General features: G+C 40.9%; 1 protein-coding gene across 1 annotated transcript in view; it reads left to right on the forward strand.

Annotated features, from left to right (window-relative positions):
• LOC141271314 (uncharacterized) overlaps window positions 1-22896 on the forward strand; it is a 147225-nt gene that overhangs the window by 86935 nt on the left and 37394 nt on the right. Inside the window, exons 10-14 of the mRNA XM_073681427.1 lie at window positions 4168-4346; window positions 7946-8093; window positions 14473-14543; window positions 18440-18458; window positions 21242-21306. Coding sequence (XP_073537528.1) covers window positions 4168-4346; window positions 7946-8093; window positions 14473-14543; window positions 18440-18458; window positions 21242-21306 — 482 coding nt within the window. The remainder of the gene's footprint in view (window positions 1-4167; window positions 4347-7945; window positions 8094-14472; window positions 14544-18439; window positions 18459-21241; window positions 21307-22896) is intronic.

Genomic DNA, 22896 nt, shown 5'->3' on the forward strand with positions numbered 1-22896 from the left:
ACAAGTCCTCTTTTTCTCTGAAGAGGCAATTTGCATATTAAATTTCCCAGAGGAGCATTGCATGGTGAATAAGCCTCCTTATCTTGATGTGCCAGAGCTGGTGTGTCACTCTCTATAAGGAGAAACGGTACCCCTTAGACCTCAGTCCAGAGCCTCTCACCTAGCCAAATCAGATCTCATACTTTGCACTGACGAGGGCCAACAGCCCGAAACACCGTGTCTGCAAATTGAGATTCTGATTTGGCTTTTATCCTAAGTCATATTGCACGACTCGTTAAAGGGTTGATTGTGACTTGTAGGATTGCTACAATAGGTGGCGCTATAGAGTACAAGTCCTCTTTTTCTCTGAAGAGGCACTTTGCAGGTAACATTTCTTAAATGTTGTGCCTTTTGTCTTATCAATTCATTTGCAATATTGCATGAAGAAGGAGCCTCTGCGCTCTGAAAGCTTGCATATACAGTACAGACCAAAAGTTTGGACACACCTCATTTAAAGATTTTTCTGTATTTTCATGACTTTGAAAATTGTACATTCACACTGAAGGCATCAAAACTATGAATTAACACATGTGGAATTATATACTTAACAAAAAAGTGTGAAACAACTGAAAATATATCTTATATTCTAGGTTCTTCAAAGTAGCCACCTTTTGCTTTGATGACTGCTTTGCACACTTTTGGCATTCTCTTGATGAGCTTCAAGAGGTAGTCACCGGAAATGGTCTTCCAACAATCTTGAAGGCGTTCCCAGAGATGCTTAGCACTTGTTGGCCCTTTTACCTTCACTCTGCGGTCCAGCTCACCCCAAACCATCTCGATTGGGTTCAGGTCTGGTGATTGTGGAGGCCAGGTCACCCCATCACTCTCCTTCTTGGTCAAATAGCCCTTACACAGCCTGGAGGTGTGTTTAGGGTCATTGTCAATAAATGATGGTCCAACTAAACGCAAACCGGATGGAATAGCATGCCGCTGCAAGATGCTGTGGTAGCCATGCTGGTTCAGTATGCCTTCAATTTTGAATAAATCCCCAACAGTGTCACCAGCAAAGCACCCCCACACCATCACACCTCCTCCTCTATGCTTCACGGTGGGAACCAGGCATGTAGAGTCCATCCGTTCACCTTTTCTGCGTCGCACAAAGACACGGTGGTTGGAACCAAAGATCTCAAATTTGGACTCATCAGACCAAAGCACAGATTTCCACTGGTCTAATGTCCATTCCTTGTGTTCTTTAGCCCAAACAAGTCTCTTCTGCTTGTTGCCTGTCCTTAGCAGTGGTTTCCTAACAGCTATTTTACCATGAAGGCCTGCTGCACAAAGTCTCCTCTTAACAGTTGTTGAAGAGATTTGTCTGCTGCCAGAACTCTGTGTGGCATTGACCTGGTCTCCAATCTGAGCTGCTGTTAACCTGCGATTTCTGAGGCTGGTGACTCGGATAAACAGTATTTACAACAATTAGCTAAAAAAATTCTACTATGGTACCTCCCATCTGACCAGAACACCTTCTTCCACATGGTAGCTGTGTCCTCTACATAGCTTTTTTTCAAATTGCTAATGGGACTTCTTATGGCTTGCTTTCAAAACTGTCGTTCTTCTTGCCACTCTTACATAAGGGCCAGATTTGTAGAGTATATAACTAATAATTGTACTATGGACAGATTATTCCACCTGATCATCTCTGCAGCTCCTACAATGTGACCTTGGGCCTCTTGGCTTCTTCTCTAATTAGTGCGCTACTTGCTTGGGATATCAGTTTAGGTGGACGGTCATGTCTTGGTAGGTTTGCAGTTGCATCATACTCCTTCCATTTTAGGATGATAGACTGAACAGTGCTCCATGAAATGTTCAGAGCTTGGAGCTATTTTTCTCATAACCTAACCCTGCTTTATTCTGCTCCACAACTTTATTCTTCATCTGTCTGGTGTGTTCCTTGGTTTACATGATGCTGTTTGATCCCTAATATTCTCAAACAAACCTCTGAGGCCATCACAGAACAGCTGTAGTGCTACTGAGAATAAATTATATACAGGTGGACTCGATTTACTAATTATGTGCATTCTAGAGACAATTGGTCGCTAAGAATTTTATTTAGGGGTATCAGACTACACGGGGATAAAAACAAATGCAGGGTGCAATTTTCAGATTTGTATTTTTAGAAAACCATGTATCATTTCCTTTACGCTTCACAAATACTTGCTACTTTGAATTGAAATATCTCATAAAATCACAATAAAATGCATTTTGTGGGTATGATGTGAAAAAATGTCGAAAAGTATACAATATCTAAAGAGAAGTGTGTTGTTTCATGCGTGAAAACATAGGTTTTTATTCAAATAAGCAAACAAATAAATAAACAGCCAGCTGGTAATAGTAAATGGCAAAATCCCCATAATATCAAAATATTTGGTAAATTAAAACCTATCTAGACTGCCTCCAGTAGTACTTTCATTTATAGAGTTGTCACTGGAGAATTCTGAGTTAATTCATTCTGCAACCAGAAGTAAACAGTGTAAGCCAAGCCACAGAGTGGAAAATATTTAATGGAGCACGTTTGCAAAAATTATTTTTAACTCCAAGTAACTGTAGTTAAAGGGGTTGTCCACTCCTATTCAAAATAGCCCAATGTGTTTTCATGCTGAATAGAGGCTTCTTTCTAATTACCTCCCGCTGCTGTTTCAGCCTGTGAGCGGCTCTATCACTGACCACTCACAGGCATCACGTGACCCCCGGCTGCAGCCGGCTCTGACATCCGCTGATGTCACGTCATGATTCCGGATGCAGCTGGGAGTCCCTCTTCTGCGTTCCATGGTGGCTGCTGGGTTGCGGGCGGGGTTATCCACGCGCGTCACACCCGGCATCACACCGCGCGCTCTCCCTCTCCCCATTCATTGGGAAAGTGCGCGTGGATGCTGGGTGTGACGCACGGGGTAACCCTGCCCACAACCCAGCAGCCACCACGGGGACCCCAGCACTGAGTCACACATCACTTGACGTGACGTCAGCGCGTGGTCACGTGATGCCTGTGAGAGGCCAAGGATAGCGCCACTCATAGGCAGAAACAGCAGCGGGAGGTAATTAGAAAGAAGCTTCTTTTCATTATAAAAATACATTGGGCTATTTTGAATAGTAGTGGACAACCCTTTTAAGTAAAAACAATGTCCCTAAAGGTGGACAGCCTCTCTAATGTTATGCCCATATTGTAGCTGAATTGGTGTTGAGGTGCAGAAAAGTGACAAGCAGAAAAGAAATGTGCAGAGGTAATTAAAGTTTGGAGAAGTTTGCTGGCAGTGTGTACCAGGGCACCACAGTTCCAGGCAATGGCAATTAATTTAAGAAACATACATCCACGTCTCATTTTTTTCTCCATTCAAAGATAATAACTTATCTTACTTCATTACTTGAATCACTGGGAACAGTCAAATATGCAAATTGCCTTTTCAGAGAGGAAGAGAACTGGACCTCTAGTGACCCCTATTGGAAGAAGCAATCATAAAAGTCAATATCGACCTTTTAAAGGGCCTTGCCACCTGACTTATGATAAGATGCAAAAGTCAAATCAGTTCTCCTGCTTTGCACTGATGAGGGGCAAACATCCCAAAACACTTGTTTGCAAATACAGTTTCTGGTTTGGCTTCTTATCCTAAGTCATGTGGCAAGGCACTTGAAAGAGTTGATATACGAGAGTGATATATCACTTCTTGATACATACTCGCAGACTTTTAGGATTGTTGCTTCCAACAGTTGGCACTAGAATTCCTGTCCTCTTCCTCTCTGAAGACTGTATTTGCATAGTTGAATTTACAGAGGAACATTGCATGGCCTATAAGTTTCCCTATGCTGACTAGGTGCTCTCCACAAGGGGAAACATTACCCCTGGAAACAGGCAATACTTACTTTAGGAAATTGACCATTATTCACATATTCAGAACTATTTTTTTATTACAGCACTTATGAAATTTAAGAGGTTGGCCATTACTTTTTTATTGATGGCCTATCTATAGGATAGGCCATCAATATCAAGGGTGTGCGCACTGGTTGCCTAGTCATGCACCCCCATTGATCAGATATTGATAAAAAGTAGTGGACAACCCCTTTAATAAATATACCATAAATTGATACATTTGAAAAACAGTAACATAGGAAATATAATATTTTGCTCTCTTCAAGGTGACAGTAAGGAGAATATTCCAGCTTATTTTAGTTCGCCTGAAAGCCTATCCAACAAAACGTTTTCCGAATATAGCGAAGTATGGATGCTTGCTGCGACTTTCTATTCAATCCTTTTATATGGGAGACAACCATTTGAAGAGCTGGCGCATCTCAATGTTTTTGCTTTTATAAAAGAGGTACATTTTAGAATATTCATTTCACATGGTGGACGACTAGGCAATACATTGTCTTTTGATATGTGATAAAGATGTAATTGCTCTATCACTACATACCACACAATTTTATTCTCACTAAAGAATTCATTAATTAAGATATTTAAAAAAATCTAAACTTTGAGATGAGAAAGATGCAGTTAACTAATTAGAACCAGCAATAAGCCAATATAGTAAATACTGTTTATTATCTTTATATATGTAAAGTGTTGTACATGTCATAAAATACAGAATTAAAGAGGTTGTCCACTACTTTAACATTCATGACCTATCCTTAGGGTTGGTCATCAATCTCTGATCGGTGGGGGTGTGACACTAAGCACCCCAACCGTTCAGCTGTTCCCGGTGTCGGCAGCGGCCAGAACGGTTGTTACGGAGCTGTACAGTGCAGTTCTGTCAACTGTATAGTGGCCACGGCCAGGTACTGCACATTTGCTCCCCATTCAAATCAATAGGGGGTGGATGTGCAGTACCCTGCCACAGGGACTATTCCATCAACGGAGCTGTGCAGCTCCAAAACTGACCAGTTCTGGCCACCACCGACACTGGGAACAGCTGATCGGTGGGGGTGCCAAGTGTCGCAGATTGAAGACCTATTCAAAGGATAGGTCTTCAATAAGTAGTGCACAACCTCTTTAAGTTATAATGCAAAATGGGGCAAGGTTCAAATATTCACTGAATTGGAGCCCATGGTGAAATATGTTTACTTCACCCTGCAAAGCAGTACAGACACATATTTTTATATCAAATGGTGACTATATGTAGTGATAACACAGGTCCACAAGACTACAAAAATATTTTTTGTAATCATCTCAGTTGACCTTGTAGTTTTCTGAATCAATTTTTTGTTCTGATCTCAAAAATGTATATAGTTTTTCTGTAGCAGGTATAGTTTCCACGAAGCAGCATCATTATTATAAGGTATAGGAAATATACTGGTGACATTAAGAAAACAGTAATCTACATATCAGAAAAAAATGCTTAACCTTACAAAACACTTTTTATTGAACCAAAATAATTTCACATGCAAAATAGAAACCAAAATATGAACAAAAATTAAATGTGCTTGACATTAGACTGTCGTTGATAAGATTTTTCAGGGTTGACCCTATATAACATCCAACAGTAATCTATCATCATTGAGTCATTCCAAAAATCCTGGTAGCAGAGTTCCATTACTTTAATGTCCTGGTGAAACTGGTTGCCTTGTTCATTGCTTGCATCCCCAAGATTTGGAGGGAAGAAATCTAAATGTGAATGCAAAAAGTGCATTTTCAGAGACATGCGACATCCAAGACAATGGTATGCATTTTAGCAGTTCCTCAACACCTTCAACATATTCTGGAGATTTATTTTTTCCTAAGAAGTTTTCACAGATCCACTTGAAGCTTTTCCAAGCTTTAAATTCCTTATCATTTAGAGTTCATTCAAACACATCATCTCTCATAAACTCTCTGATGTGAGGACCAACAAATACCCCTTCCTTCAGTTTTGCTGGTGAAATGCTGGAGAATTTCTGTGAAATGTACTGGAACCCTTGTGAATGTCATGGCTTTCACAACGTTTTTAATCAATCCCAACTTTATATGTAGTGGAGGAAGAAAGATTTTTGTTGGAGCAACTAAAGGATTATGATGCACATTGTGTCTACCTGGAGCATAGATGTCTCTATGTCCCCAATCACGTCGAACATAATGCTCTACTATATTTCTACTGTCCCATAAACACAAGAAGCAACAATATTTGGTAAAACCTCCTTGCATTCCCATTAGCAGACTAATCACTTTCAAATCTCCACTGATATTCCATTGATGATGCTTATATTGTATAGCATCCAAAACAACTGACAGATTTTCATAACTTTCCTTTAGATGACATGAGTGAGCAATAGGGAGTGATTTCCATTGTGAAGCAATACTGCTTTCAAACTTCTCTGGGATGGGTCAATAAACAATCGCCAATCTGCACCAAAATACTTTTGATTCAGTTCTTCAAGAGGCCATTCACATTGTTACAGTAAACCACTGGTCCATCAACTGTGAAAAATTGTGTTACACTGTTATTTCTGTTTCGGTAATAACACACTTTGACATCATCATGAAGAAGATTCTTCTGTTTCAACCTAGATGCAAGAAGTTCAGTTTTATCTTTTGACAATGACAGGTCTCTGATGAGGTCATTTAATTCATGTTGAGTAAAGCGTTCTGGCTGCTCGGCTGCTCCATCAGGTACATACTCATCTTGGCTTGAGGTCTCCATGCCTATGCTAATAGCTTCAGCTCCATATTCTACTTCAATTTCATCTAATCCAGACAACGGTGGTACAGGAACTGACAAGGTATCATCATGTGGAACTGGCCTAATTGCATATTCAAGTTCATGGTAATTAACCTTATGTTTGTTCTTTGTAGAAAAGCCCTTCAGTTTGACAAAACAAAAGTAGCAGTCACCACTATGATTTTTGGGTTCTCTCCGAATCATGGGAACAGCAAATGGCATAGCCACTTTCCTCTTATTCAACCAGTCACGTAGACCATTTGAACAACTTGAGCATATCACACGAGGGGCCCAGCTTTTGTCTTGATCACCAAGTGGACAGTTAAAGTACATCTGGTACATCATTTTAATATCATGAGTGATTGAACGTACTTTGCCTTTTGGTGTAAAAGAACCACACACATAGCAGAATCTGTCTGGATGATTGATACACTGTCGGGGCATTTTTCTCCTTTAAATCAGATCAAACAGAAGAGTAAGTTCAGTTCAATGTTGGTGACAAACTGAAAAAAAATGGCATGAGCCGGTATGTAGATATTTCCCCAGAGATGACAGAGGCAGCTTGTATTTAAAACTTATTTTACTGGAGGTAATCTGGTAGATAACTATATACAGGTGTGAGGTAAACGGGTCAGTCTATTCCTTAAAGATGAACACTTGCAGACAGGCAGTTTCTCAGTGTGATATTGGCTGCTTTCAGGTTCTCTCTCTGTGGAGACCCTCACTCAGTTACACCTCAGTGTAAGAGGCCTGTAGAGGCCGGTCTCCTGTCACAGTCTCACATACCAGTCCATGCTGCCATCACTATCCTTTTATGACTGACTCAAATCTTACCACCTCATAACAGTTAGCTCCTCCCCATAACATGTGACTTTCCGAGAAGCAGTCATTGGCTGACTGCACTGTCAATACTCCTTCCCATAAAACTCACTAAAAACTTTACTGATGTCCCTGTAAGAAAATTCACAATTAAGTACGACAAGCAAAGGAATGGGAACAGAAAAAACACATACATTGGAAATGTAGAAATAACGTAATAACAAAAATGCTTCTGTATCAGAAACTTTATGTGATATAGCAAAACTAAGCATATTTTTGGAATCAGCACATCAAACTCCATAAAACAGACATATTACCTTTGCTGGTGATTTTTTTGTGTTGACCGGTGTAATTTTTATTATTTTTTTTTAATATTTTCAGCATATTTAATCCAGAATATTTTTTATGTTGTTGAGTCATAGTGATTTACAGTGAGTTAACATAAATCTGAATTTTTATAATCACAGATTACATCCCAACACACTGCAAGCAGACCAATCTCAATCCCTCCTGATTTGTGGGATATTGTAAAAAAATATCTGGATTGTTGTGTTACAAATCGCGCACGGACTGAAACAGTGTTACAGGAACTGCAAGGATTCCAGAATAATTTGGGTAGGTGGAATTTATATAATTAGTCTGCTTGCATAATCAATGAATTCAGTTAGCTATTCTCTTTTCTATTTAAGTGGAACTTGTCAGCAGGATTTTTCTAAGCAAAGTACACACATAGCCATATTGGCACTGTGATACTGATTAAAACAATATCTGTGGTGAAGAAATCCTTTTTGTGGATTTTGTGTATTTGGGATTTGATGTTTTCTTATAGCTTCATGCAATGGAACGGCACTATGGGGTGGGACTGTGGGTAGGGTCTTGGGCCCTGCCACGGCCTCTCCACTGTTTCTGTTGTCTACCATCATTGGCCAAAATGTTGCTTTTTGAAGACAGGGGGTGTAATTATCACCTTGCAGCCTATTGTACAGATTTTGTTTCTACTCTCTATCGGATTCCCGATTTAATTTACATGGTCACAGCTGAACTCCCAAGCAAGTGGAATTGTTCTTTATGATGAACTATTGAACTGCAAAGGGCCCATATATTGATCTTGCACAGGGGCCCACTTTTGTCTGTGTCCACCAGTAAGTTTTAAACATACCCTTTGGAAGTCCCATAGAGAATGAATGAAGTGCTGGGTACATAGGTGAAAACTTTCAATGTTAGGAATAACCCCTTAAAATATATTTTTGCAACTGTCACACATGTAATAACACATAAAATAAATATGTTATTTAGAGTATGCTCACAATTGCGTATAAAAAAGTCAGTTCTATTCTCATACAGGAGAGTGGGATGACTTTTTTCTCCCTTGTCATCCATGTACAATCCGTTTTTTTACTCAGCAGCTCTTAATCTTTTACAAGACCGTTGACAGTTTCCAATGCTACAGAATTATAATGTATCCATAAAAATTGGATGCTGTATAAGCAGGTACCAGAATGCAACAGCGGACACACAGGCGGAACAAAAGTATTTTTCTTATATTTAACAACTAATATTAGTTGTAAAACACGTATTATATGATAACAATTTATTTACAATGTTTGAGAGTAAAATAAGCAGGAAATCACATAACAGAATAAAATATCAGAATACACTAGAATTCAGGGGCACGTAGTTTAAAATGATCTACTGGAGGGAAGGGGAACTAGATCATTAACTATATGTGGCAAGGGGCAGTCTTTTAAAGCCTTGGCAATACTCTATTCCTATCATAACCCGCTGCCCATTTCCCCCGTAAATCTCTATCCACTTTTGCGATGCTACTCTGGTGTCTGCTGGTCCCCTTCTGACTACTGTCTTTCCCTCTACCGTCGATGTCTGGGCTGGGTGGATACGCGGCACCTTTCTTCCTGACAGGAGCTCCGGACGGTGCTGTTGTTCCTCCTGTCTCTCTCCTCTGAGTCAGAATCACCTCCAGAACTTGCACACGCGCTGTTTTTCTTCTGAGCTAGTTTCCCTGAAAACACTGAACATTGTCGAATTCTGCCCCTCTGCTACGCCTCCATGGTGTTCTGGTTCCACAGTGTCTTATTTCTTTACAGCTTTACTGATGATCCGTCTCGGACTGTACTGATGTCAGAGTTAAATCATAGCATGCGGCGATTGTTTTCTCATGCTGAATACAGCTGAGAAAAAATACCCTCATCTGCACTGCCTCACTGAATAACATTGATCTGAGTGCAATCTGATTTTTTATTGAATTACACTTGTCCATTTTTATTCGCAAGTGTGAGCGAGTCAATATTCTGCATTTCAAAGAACAAAGGTGAAACTGCTGTTTTTTCTTTAACCCTCCCTATAATAGTTAAAAAGAATGACTTATAACCTAATGAAGCTACAGATGTCAGGAAAAAAAAATACATACATATATATATGTTACTGTAAAAGTCAGAAGGCCAGTAAAACCTAGGATTTACCGGTCAATCTGGACATTTACCGAGGCCGTCGGTAAAAGCTCAAAATGAAAAGTAAAATTTGACTTTTACCTGTGAAGTCTTGGTAAATGTTAACATTTACTGTCGAGCGTGGTAAAAGTCAGAAATATCAGGTGTGAAAATGGAACATCTGACTTTAACCAAGCGCAGTTGGTAAATGTGCACATTTACCACGGCTTCTTGGTAAATGTAGCTGAGAACGGTGTAAGCGCAGTTGGTAAATGTGCACATTTACCACGGCTTCTTGGTAAATGTAGCTGAGAAGGGTGTAATAAATGAATCTTAGGGTATCAGTGTTCCGCAGCACCCTCTCACAAAAAGTTACAAGAAGTACACACGCTGCCGGTGTAGTAGTGTATAAATTGTCCTGTACTTAGCTTCCTGTAGAGCGCAGAGTTCAAAGTCTTTCCAAGGGCCCCTTGCAAGGTGGACGCTAACACCGCTCACACGATTTACCGTTGCCGCGCCAATGTGGTAGAACCAGAAGATATGCAGATAAGCTCTGAGCCGAAGTTGCTGGGTGCCATGAACGGTCTGTTCCACCCGAGCACCGTAGTCTCTGATCAGGGGAATCGGAAGACAGCGCATTCCGAGAAAAGGCTGGAAGGAAACAGCGCAACAGCCCTGTCTGGGCTCAGTCTAGTCAGCACAGCACCAGTCCTCTCACTCTCCCTAAAATAGCTCCTGCCTCAAGTCCTAGTTTCCTGGGGTTCTCTTCTTAGATTGCTGCCCAATCACTGCCTGAAGAAAATCACTAACTCATCAATGGCAGTGTTAGACCAGTAGATGGTGCTGTTGTACAGTCTTTCACACAATGCTGAGTAATCCTATTACAAAAGAACATGGGATTCTTGCCAAGCAGTGTGGGTAAATGGGCGTACTTCCTGTTTGTGTCCTCATGCTGGACGACTGCCTGAATGTTTTGCAAGCTGCACATACTGCTCAAAGTTGCATAGCCGACTGCCTGTCAAAGCTGCACAGGCACTAGCTGATTGTCAGATCATGAGTGAGGAAATGAAAGATCGTTTTTCGGAGCTCTTGAATGAAGTGGTGGAGAAAAAGCGAGATAATAATTTTTATCTCACGGATGATAAATACGAGAATTTATTGAAAGAAGTGAAGGAGGCTAAGGTGGCGGTACCTAAACAGAGTATTCACTACAGGCGTTTGAAGAGGTACGACATCACGGAAGTGATGAAAAGTTAATTGCACCAATCTCGTGTGAAAAAGACAACGTGTTGCATTACGTTCGGTGTGCAGAACTCTTTAGTGTCATTCATAATGCGCACATCAGTACCGGCCACGGAGGGCGGACCAGGATCCTAAAGGAGGTGAACCGTAAGTTCAAAAATGTCACAACGGAGTCAATAGTTATTTATCTGCGACTCTGCCAGCCATGCCAGAAAAAACAGAAGATTACCAAAAAAGGCCTTGTTGTGAAACCCATCCTACACAGTGAAATGAATTCTCGTGCTCAAGTCGATCTCATTGACATGCAATCCAATTGTGATAATGATTTCAAGTTCATATTCGTCTATCAAGACCACGTCACTAAATTTGTTCTTCTACGTGCTTTATGCACTAAAAGAGCAGAAGAGGTTGCGTACCACCTCCTTGACATTTTTTCCACTTTTGGTGCCCGTGTATTCTGCATTCTGATAATGGGAGGGAATTTTGTAACAAGGTCATACTGAGTTTGTGCGCGATGTGGCCTGATATGAAAATAGTGCATGGTAAACCAAGACACAGCCAGTCCCAAGGCTCCGTGGAAAGAGCAAATCAAGACATTGAAAACATGTTGTCAACGTGGATGGAAACAAATAAGACACCCAAGTGGTCTGAGGGCCTTCGCTTTGTACAAGCAATGAAAAATAGAGCATACCATGAGGGAATAAAATGCTCGCCCTATGAAGCTATGTTCGGAGTACCAATGCAGATGGGTCTAGCTACCTCCAAAATTCCTAGTGATGGGATCAGAAATCTCTCTTCAGAAGAAGATCTTGAAAAAATGTTTGTTGGTTTGCAAGAGGAACCTAGTGATCCGACATCACCAACAGAAGCCGAAGGGTCAGATGAATCTAACTTTCATCACACGTCAGCACCGACAGCAGCAGAAGCTTCGGATGAATCCAACAGTCATCAGCTGTTCACAACGGAAGGAGAAGCTTTGGACTTATCCAACTGTCCGCACACCTTAACAGCATATGAAACTCCACCAATTTTGCCATCCAAGAATAATGAAGACCTAAAAGAAAAAAGTGTCAAAGCCTTCTAAGAAAGATGGAGAACTTCATGATGATCAGCAACCTGACGTTTTGATTTCGCATACAATCAATAGAAGAATTGGTGCGGTCAGATGAGTTCGAAAAGCTGCAAGAGAAGGACTTGAAACACAGGCCAAGAAAATGTTGAAATGTTCCAGTCAAAAATTACCCGAACCTAACATTGGACAGAACATCAGAATCAGAATTCCAGACGTCGACCGTTCAAAAATGGACCCTAAGTCGATCATTGTGATTATTATAAAAAAAGAAGATGGCTTCACTTAAAGATCACTACTTACCGGAGGATACCAGAGGCTTCCCAGGTCTCGTCAGACGGCCCCATCCTCCTTCTTCCAGGTCACATGACTGCATACGTCACCACGAAAGTGACAGCATAAGTCATGTGACACGAGTTGTGTCACATGACTTACGCATGCGTCACTTGCGTGGTGACGTATGCAGTCATGTGACCCGGAAGGAGAACGCGGACGACGAGACCTGGGAAACCTCCGGTAAGTAGCAATTTAGCTTTATACCTGTCTGCCCTGCACACTCGCACCATCCATGCCTTCCGATGATGCATGAAACATGCATTATCGGAAGGCACGGATATATCCGACAGATATCGGGATTATCCGTATCCGTACAGCCCGTTATCCGCTCGGATAACGGGTCTGGACGGATCTATCCGCTTATCCCTAGTCACAATTACAGAATTACATAGTTTTGAAGTTGCGTTATTCTTGTATCTGCATTAATTTGTCATTTTTGAGAAGTATTTTCCTACATAAATGTTTCCTATTTGAATTCAGAATTACATAGTTTTGAAGTTGCGTTATTCTTGTATTTGCGGTAATTTGTCATTTTTGAGAAGTATTTTCCTACATAAATGTTTTCTATTTGCATTTTCCTATTTGTATTTGTTCATTTGCATTTGCATTTTGAAGAATAAAAATATTTCTAACGATTAAGGCCTTCATCAGAGTCGGAAATTGCGTTTAGTTAACTTTTACCACCATCATCTGCTGGTAAGAGTCAAAATTCTGTGACTCAAAGTTACTTTTACCAACACATGCTGATAAATGTAAAGATTTACCAATTCGCCCAGGTAGAAGTCCAAAATCTTTCATTTATATGGAATACATCTGACTTTTACCAACGCTGTTGAGAAATGTTAAGATTTACCAAGACTTCACCGGTAAAAGTCCAATTTTACTTTTCATTTTGAGCTTTTACCGATGGCATCGGTAAATGTTCAGATTGACCGGTAAATCCTAGGTTTTACCGGCCTTCTGACTTTTACAGTAACATATACATATATACGAGGGTCAGTCAATAAGTAATGCCTCCTATTTTTTTTCTCCTTTTAATTGGCAAGAAATTCAAATGCAATTAGATAGGTTCAAAACCACAACATTAACGATTAATTTGTCACTTTTCAATATAATCTCCATCCATTTCCACAGTCTTGGTCCACCATTTAACAAGGGCATGTATTCCAGCATGGTAAAAAGCATTCTTGGGACCCACCGTGCACAAACTTTTCTGTATCCCAGTTGTCCAATAATTTTCATTACACTGCCTTTACTGAGGCAGATAATGCCACACAATTCATCTGCAGTCACCCGGCGGTCACCACGAATGATGTCATCGACTCGCTGAATGTTGCTTGGAGTCACTGCGGTTACTGGCCTGCCACTCTGCATTTTGTCAGCCAACGGTGATGGCCCTTCAGCTGTGTTACAGCGACGAACCCATCGTCTAACAGTACTGACATCCACTGTTGCATCACCGTACACATTTTTCAGTCTCTCATGAATTGGAATGGGTTTTTCACCTTCTGCATGCAAGAATTCAATCACAGAACGTTGTCTAATACGAACATCCATGTCAGCCATTTTGCAAATGGATACAGTCCTGCCACCTGTTGGTGCAGGAAGTTGCAATTGCTGTGGATTGGAGAAGAAGGTTTGAGGAATTGTGCCAAATTCGAATATTTAACATAACTACCTTATTTAAGGAGAAAAAAAATAGGAGGCATTACTTATTGACTGACCCTCGTATATATGGGTCTCAGTATTTGGCCATGCAAAAAAAAAGTCCCTCTGAATAATGCTTTTTAATTGGGTGAAAATAGTAACATTTATATTTTAAAAAATGTTTTTAATAGATTATACTCAATATTATCCAAAATAATAATCATTACAAGTTTTTCTTATATTTGTCTTTTAGGTGACAGAGGTCAAGCAATTTATAAAGTGAATACTGTTTGCAGTTATATAAATCCAGAAGACATTCAAATGGTACAGTATTCATTCTAAAAATGCCATGAAAGCTGCAGAAAAAAAAAACAACTTAAAGGGAATCTGACAGCTGGTTCATGCTATTGAAACCAATGGCTACATGAGTCAGAGATCGGCTCTGTTATTCCATTTGTGCATGTTTTCATTTGAAACGCTGCATCATTTCAGAGAAAATGTATTTTTAGTAGCTGAATAATAAGACAGACTAAGGTGACTAGTAGTGTTGAGCCACCCCCGTAGTGTTCGGGTTCGGTTCGGTTCGTCGAACACCGGGATGTTCGAGGAACTGTTCGTCGAACTGTTCGTCGAACACCTTAGAACACCGTCGAACACCGTTAAAACCAATGGCAGGCAAACAAAAACACATAGAAACACATAGAAAACACCTGCAAAGGTGTCCAAAAGCTGACAAACTGCTCAGAAGACACTCTCTTTAAAAAAGCCGGCCGGCAAATTCAGCAGCGGCTAATTTAAAGAAAATTGACGTGGGGCTTCGCCCTGTTTTTGTGTCCAGCCAGGTACAACTAGGCAGCTGGGGGCTGGAATCCGCAGCGCAGGGAGGCCCAAGCTTTCTGGGCCACCCCCGCTGCAAATTGCAGTCCGCAGCCACCCCGGAAAATGGCGCGTTCATAGAAGCGCCATCTTCTGGCGCTGTACCCAACTCATCCAGGGCCCTGATGCGGTGGCTCACTGGGTAATAAAGGGGTTAGGGCCAGCTTGGCATTATCAGCTGGCCCTAAGCCCGAAATTCATGGGGTCACGCCAATATTAGACATGACCACCATGAATTTCTACTAAAGTATTTAAAAAAAACACAACACCCAGAAAAAAGTCCTTTAATTGAAATAAACACACAATTCTTTATTGTTCTAAATTAAACCATACTTACCATCACGCCCATTCCAGCTGAAGCCAACGATCTCCTGAAATAAAAGAAAAATAATAAAGCAACATCATCCTTACCTTTCCATGGTTCCCATGACAGCTTCAGCTCTGCTACATCGAGATGACAGGCTGGACCGCAGCAGAACGCTGCCATCCAGCCTGTCATCCCGCAGACACTGAGAAGCGCAGGCTTGCTTGCGCTCCACAGCGTCTCTCTGTGAGGGCATCCAGATGAGCCGAGTTAATGTCCAATGAACTCGGCTCACCTCATGCACGTCACTGACAGCGTGGGAAAATTCTCCTGCACTCAGCGCTTCAGCGTGGGAGAATTCTCACACTGAAGCGCTGAGTGCAGGAGAATTCTCCCACGCTGTCAGTGACGTGCAGGAGGTGAGCTGAGTTCATCGGACATGAGCTCACCTTATGCACGTCACTGACAGCGTGGGAAAATTCTCCTGCACTCAGCGCTTCAGCGTGGGAGAATTCTCACGCTGAAGCGCTGAGTGCAGGAGAATTCTCCCACGCTGTCAGTGACGTGCAGGAGGTGAGCTGAGTTCATTGGACATGAGCTCACCTTATGCACGTCACTGACAGCGTGGGAGAATTCTCCTGCACTCACCGCTTCAGCGTGAGAATTTTCCCACGCTGTCAGTGACGTGCATGAGGTGAGCCAAGTTCATTGGACATGAACTCGGCTCATCTGGATGTCGTCACAGAGAGACGCTGAGCAGCGCAAGCAAGCCTGCGCTTCTCAGTGTCTGCGGGATGACAGGCTGGATGGCAGCGTTCTGCTGCGGTCCAGCCTGTCATCTCGATGTAGCAGAGCTGAAGCTGTCGTGGGAACCATGGAAAGGTAAGGATGAGGTTGCTTTATTATTTTTCTTTTATTGCAGGAGATCGTTGGCTTCAGCTGGAATGGGCGTGACGGTAAGTATGGTTTAATTTAGAACAATAAAGGATTGTGTCTTTATTTCAATTAAAGGACTTTATTCTGGGTGTTTGTGTTTTTTTTAACTTTGACTATGGGGTTAGTAATGGGGGTGTCTTATAGACGCCTCTCCATTACTAACCTGGGCTTGATGTCAGCTGGCATTATAAGCTGACATCAACCCCAACCCTATTACCCCACTGCCATCGCTACAGGGCAGCGTGGAAGAGCGAGGCTAAGTGCCAGAATTGGCGCATCCTATGAATGCGCCATTTCTGGGGCGGCTGACGGCTGGTGTTTCTAGCCTGGGAGGGGGCCAATATTCATGGCTCCCTTCCTGGGCTATTAATATCAGCCCCCAGCTGTCTGCCTAGCCTTTGCTAGCTATTAAATTAGGGGGGACCCCACATCATTTTTTTGGGGGGTCCCCCATTTTAATAGCTAGTAAAGGCTATGTATTCAGCTGGGGGCTGATATTAGTAGCCTGGGAAGCTCCGTGGGTATTACCCCCTTCCCAGGCTTCAAACATCTGCCCCAGCCGTCTGCTTAACCTCCGCTAGAGACTAAAATTAAGGGGAACCCCACGCCAATTTTTTTAATAATAAATCCTTTATTTTAATACTAAATGACAAGTACAGTAACCAACACTGTCACTGTACTTCATATATATGTGACTGACATGTTTCTATCTATCTAATCTATGTGTGATGCTCTATTCCTTCTATTCTAAATTGTCGGGTACCGCTGCTGAATTGCCTGCCGGCTTTTTTAAAGAGACAGTGCATGAAAACACTATTATTTTTTTTGATAAATCCTTTACGCTAAATGACAAGTACAGTAAGCAGCACTTTCACTGTACTTCGTATATATGTGGCTGACATGTTTATATCTATCTAATCTATGTGTGAAGCTCTATTCTTTCGGTTCTAAATTGTCGGGTACCGGTGTATGCCGCTGCTGAATTGCCGGCTTTTCATGTTTCACTGTGAGCACTGTTCCCATCGATTTGGGCAATCACTGTAATGCCACAACCACCATGGCTGTGGCATTACAGTGAGTGGCAGACAATCCCTGCATGATTGGTGCTCTAAATAGCGCCAGACATGCAGGACACGCTTTTGGTGCACGAACAGTTATCGAACATAACCTCGAACAGCCGAATTTTTTGCAAATCGTTCGGGTTCGTCGAACAACTCGAACACCGCCCAAAACAGCTCGAATTTGAGATTGGCGAACAGTTCTAGTCGAACACCGCTCATCCCTAGTGACTAGACAGACCCCCGGCAGCTTCTCTCCACCCTTCACATAGGGAGAGATCTGAAAATCAAAGGGTCTAGATTGAGGAGAGTCAAACTATTAAGGTTTGTTGCTTTTGAAAAGCTGTAACACTTCAGAGTACAATTTCAATAATGGAGCCGATCTATGATTCACGATAAATCACTTATCAGGTTTGCTTGTAGAATGGTTAAAAAGCATGAAACACGGCTTAAAAAATAGATAGCTTCATTAAAGGGGTTTCCAGTTCAAGCAAATTGTTTTCAAATTTGCCTAAATTAGCAACTTCTTAATGTACTTCAAGTTGAAAATTTGTCTGGATCTGTAGCTATAAGCTCCGTTTCCAGTGTTCTGGCATCCTCACTCTGTGCTTAAGAAGAACGAGTTCACAGACAGCTAAACTCTTTCCTATCGATGCACTGAGGTAGACGCAGGGGGTCCTTTACAACTTTTATTGATAGGATCAGTGTAAAACTACAAGAAACAAGTGAAAGTACTCCGTACAAGGCATACAGCATATACATACATACATATAATTCCACAGCAAAGGCAAGATGCAAAAATCTAAGAAAACAACCTCCTGTGTTGTTATTTTATAAAGAATACAAGTAATCACAAGTACAGGCAGGAGAGCTGAAAAACATGAAGCACAGTGGTTTATAGTCATTTATATATCAGATATTTCTACAGGCATTAATGATTTTATCAGCCCACCATCTTCATGCTACAATTTATTTCTTACCTTTTATTGAGTAATGCTTATGATTACTATTATGACATTATCAAATATGTTTTTATTAATCTACAGGGCTATCTGGATGATACTGGTATGTATTATAACTATAAGTTAGATCTCGGTTCGTAGTCAAAGACTGAAAAATCCCATACTGTTTGTCTGGGTCAGAACTTTTATTGGAGTTGCCTGTCACTGAGTTATATAACTTAATAGCAAAATTTGCACAGTTTTTTATAACTCACTATCTCTAACCCCTTAGTGCAAATGGATGTACATTTAAAACCGCACTGGGGTGCGTACATGTCTTGGCAGCTCAGAGCTGACCCACTCCACACACTGCTGATTTCATCTGTGTCACACACCTGACTTCTGTCTCTAACAGCAGTGACTGAAGATTGCTCCACTTGCTGCTGTTCAACCATTTACGTAGATCTGGGGTCTAAAACTCGAGTGGGTATATGGGCCACACATGGAAACATTTTTAATTTAGGGGGCCACATTCTTTGCAGGACAAAGTGACATTTTTAGTGATACCATTTTTTTCTATACACCCTTTGAACATTTTAGCATTGTTTATTTTATTTTTTTATAGCTTGGGTCGTTAAGGATGTGGCGATAACAAATGTGCACTTTTGTTTACTTTAGTTTATATGTAAAACAGCATTTTTAGTTGCAAAATATTTTTTCATGCTTTATTTTGAATTTTTCTTTTTTAATTTTTACAATTTTATTTCCCCCAATTGGCCACATACAGTAATATTGTCTTACAATTAGCACCATATAGTAATTCTGGCAAACATCTTGTAGTAATGTGCCCCATCCTGGTGCCCATATGTCATAATGTCCCCCATCCTGGTCCCCATCTTGTAGCAATGCCCCAACCTGATCCTCATCTTGTTGCAATATCCCCCATCCTGGTCCCCATCTTGAAGTAATGCCCCATTCCTGGTCCTCATTTCGTAGTAATGCCCCATCTTGGTCCTCATCTTGTAGTAATGTGCCATCCTGGCACCTATCTTGTAGTAATGTGCCCCATCCTGGTCCCCATCTTGTAGTAATGAGCCGATCCTGGTCCCCATCTTGTAGTAATGTGCCCCATCCTGGTCCCCATCTTGTAGTAATGTGCCCATCCTGGTCCCCATCTTGTAGTAATGCCCCATTCTGGTCCTTATCTTGGAGTAATGTCCCCATCCAGGTCCCTATCTTGTAGTAATGTCCCCATCCAGGTCCCCATCTTGTAGTAATGTGCCCCATCCTGGTCCCCATATTGTATTAATGTGCCCCATCCTGGTCCCTATCTTGTAGTAATGTGCCCCATCCTGGTCCCCATATTGTAGTAATGTCCCCCATTCTATCAGAGACTAGCAGCTGACATCTGCGCATGGCAGTGACATCATACACTGCAGCGCCCGGACGCAGATGTCAGCTGCTGGCCTCTGATTGGCTGGAGGCTGGCATTGGTATTGCTGTGCAGAGAGCTGGTATCTGCATGGCAACACTGTTCAATTGAATGTGCGTACAAGGACACACATTCAACAGAAAGAAAACACTGCTGTTGGCGGCTCCTGGACCGGGCCAGGATAGTCAAGGGGTCTATGGTGCGGGCCGAATGTTTGAGTCTCCTGACGTAGATGGTATAGTAAATCATTCACCCCAGATGTGATCACAGGGAGCTAATGGGATTCCATGGCAGTCAAGGCCTGTTGAAGGCCCCCATGGTAGCTATCTTGGTACACCAAGCCACAAACTGGGATTCATCTGAGACTATCATTTAAACCACAGGTAAGCAGCGTTTGTCATATTCAATGAATTATTCCTCAATACCTAGGATAGATCCAGAGCTTTGTATGTAATGACATTAAAGTCTAGCTTTCCACATTGTAATGACAATAAATGTCAGGAGTGAGCAGAACTTAGTGTGATCAGATTTAGACACGAAATATCCAGCCCAGTGCCTATCACCTCTGGTTGTGACAACAAAAAAGTCTCACCAAATCACAGAGAAAATGCCTTTTCTGACCGTTTCTGGGGGCATTTGCTTTTTATCCCCTGTATGATGCTGCCTTTTTATAATTGGGCAGCATAAAACAGGGGAAAAACTAAATGCCACCAGAGAAGAATCTGTTATCAAGCCTGCTTTGTCCTGCTTGGAGGGCAAATTAACATATAAAGTCCATTAAACTTTAGAAGCCAATATCTCCTAAATGGTCAGGAGAGATAAAAAAGGAAAACTATGTTTTAATTGGCTCTTCCGCCCCTTTATCATGAAATAGCCAGATTAACATGCAAAAAGATGGTGAAAGGTCTTCTTTAACAGTAGTAGTAGCAGCAAGAGTACTATCAGGTCAGTAACTTCTCAGGTTGTTTCCATATCCTGTCCAAACTCTTAGATAAACTTTTTTCAACAGTACTAAGTGTTTATGTAAAAAAAAAAAATCGGATTTGTGCAAATGTGGAATACTGTAACAGTTTAAAGTCACTGAGCTCTACCAATGTTTGGCTATCACTGTGTGTTTGATTTTCTACATGTGTTTGCAAGAGGGTACGGCTATATCAGCAAAACTTAATAATTAAGAGGGATCACATATATAATTTCACAATGCATTTCTGATTCTGTCCAAAACTGAATGCAGTTTTGACAATGTTTTTGAATGTATGACCCAAATTTAATAATGTATTAATTTAATCAAAGTGGAGCAACTGTGGTAGTGACCCTGCTAAATAACATGCAGCCAGAAAACCCACAGACAGAACCTTGCTTATTTATGCAAAAACTTTACGCAGACAACAAAACTGTGTCGTAACTGCAATGTGTGGTTTCCCCCTAAGTGTCAGCTTTATTTTCCTTTAATATTCAATTACTTTTTTCTGCAGGAATCTTCAAATTGGAAGAAACTGAAGAACAATTAAAATGTTATTCAGAGGACAGTGTAAAATTGGTAAGATATACAAATATGCAATAATATTTTTCCCCTAGGATGATTTTAAACAAATCATTTTTATTAGTACATGGTCAGACATTCAATTGCTACAGGTTTTCTGTACATAAATGGATGTATCTAACACTGTATGTTCCCAAAGACAAAAAAAAATCATGCAAAAAAAAATGAACACTTAAGCATAACAACATTTTTACTATAACATAATGCAAAATTTATAATAAAAAGACAGGACAGTATAAAAACAATTAAAGAGGACCTTTTAATAGATTATTTTTATTTAAATTGAGTACCTCTACCAATTGGTGCTGATCTACTGATTCTGAAACCATTTTTCTTTTTTTTCTGTGCTTCCCTGTTCCAAAGTTATGCCCCTTCCCCCACCCTCCCAATTTGAAAATTTTCCCTTTAATCAATCATTGGAATACCATAGAACTTCTCTGTGGACATATGCTTTTTCTCCATTATGACACTGGCCAATCAAAACGTCATAGAGGAGAGAAAGCAAACGCCTTCAGAGATGGTCACAGCTGCAGTCTAGCTCAGCATGTTCTTGAGGAAATTCTGCAAATGGACATAACTGAATATCCATATTTCAAGTGATTTCCTGAAATCGGGCATACAGGTACATCTTAGGAATATCATGGGCTCAGGAATTGTGCCATTGCCATCTGCAGCAAGAGACTATACACAGCAAAGCTCCTGCTGCATGTGCTTGGAAGGGAACCACCTCTGATCTCAGCTCTGAAACCCCTCAGGTGCCACTGTCAGTTGTGACAGCTGCATGTGTGGCGTTTGACAGAGGGAGATCACTCCTTTTGTCAGCCCATTAACACCCGAGCAACACAATCATGGAGTGCCAATGGGTTGTTATTCCAACCCGAGGTCTAACAATGGCCTCCATGTCTGTCATGTCCCTCAGTCTTTCATAACCTGCCAGAGGCGGGGTATGATAGGCTAACTGTCAGTCAAAGATTGACAGGCTAATAATGCACTGTAGTACATAAGTAGTACAGTGCAGTTTATTGTCAATTCGATCGAAGGATCACATTTTCAAGTCCACTTGTGGGACAGGTAAGCATTTAAAAAATTGTTTTCAGTGAAAAAAAACGTGAAAATAAAAAATAAAAAAAAATCACAGTTATAGGGGTTTTTTTTGTAAAAGATAAAACTTAAAATCAAATCTAGATTCAATGAATTTTGTTCATGCCAAACAAAAAAAAGAATCAAAAAGTTGTGTGTACCCACAAATGGCACTAGTAAAAATTGCAGCTTGCCCTGCAAAAAAAAAACAAGCTCTCATATAGCTCCATCTTCGGAAAAATAAGAAAGTAATGTAATGGGCATCAGAATATGGTGACCAAAAAAAAAATTAAAAAAAAGTAATTTCTTAAAAGTGGGAAAATATAAAAATACAATAATATTGTCAAGATTGTATCAACCCCCAAAATAAAGATAACATGACAATATTACCAAATTAGAATGGTGTTTTAAAAAAAATAAATATAGAATTGTTGTTTTTTTTTCTTCATTTTGCCTTCCAAAGAGTGAAACAAAATGTTGGACATATCACAAAATAGCACCAATGAA

The sequence above is a fragment of the Phyllobates terribilis genome, unplaced genomic scaffold (assembly GCF_046119375.1).
Source record: "Phyllobates terribilis strain yellow unplaced genomic scaffold, ASM4611937v1 Scaffold_5__5_contigs__length_657084704, whole genome shotgun sequence".
Taxonomy (NCBI): domain Eukaryota; kingdom Metazoa; phylum Chordata; class Amphibia; order Anura; family Dendrobatidae; genus Phyllobates; species Phyllobates terribilis.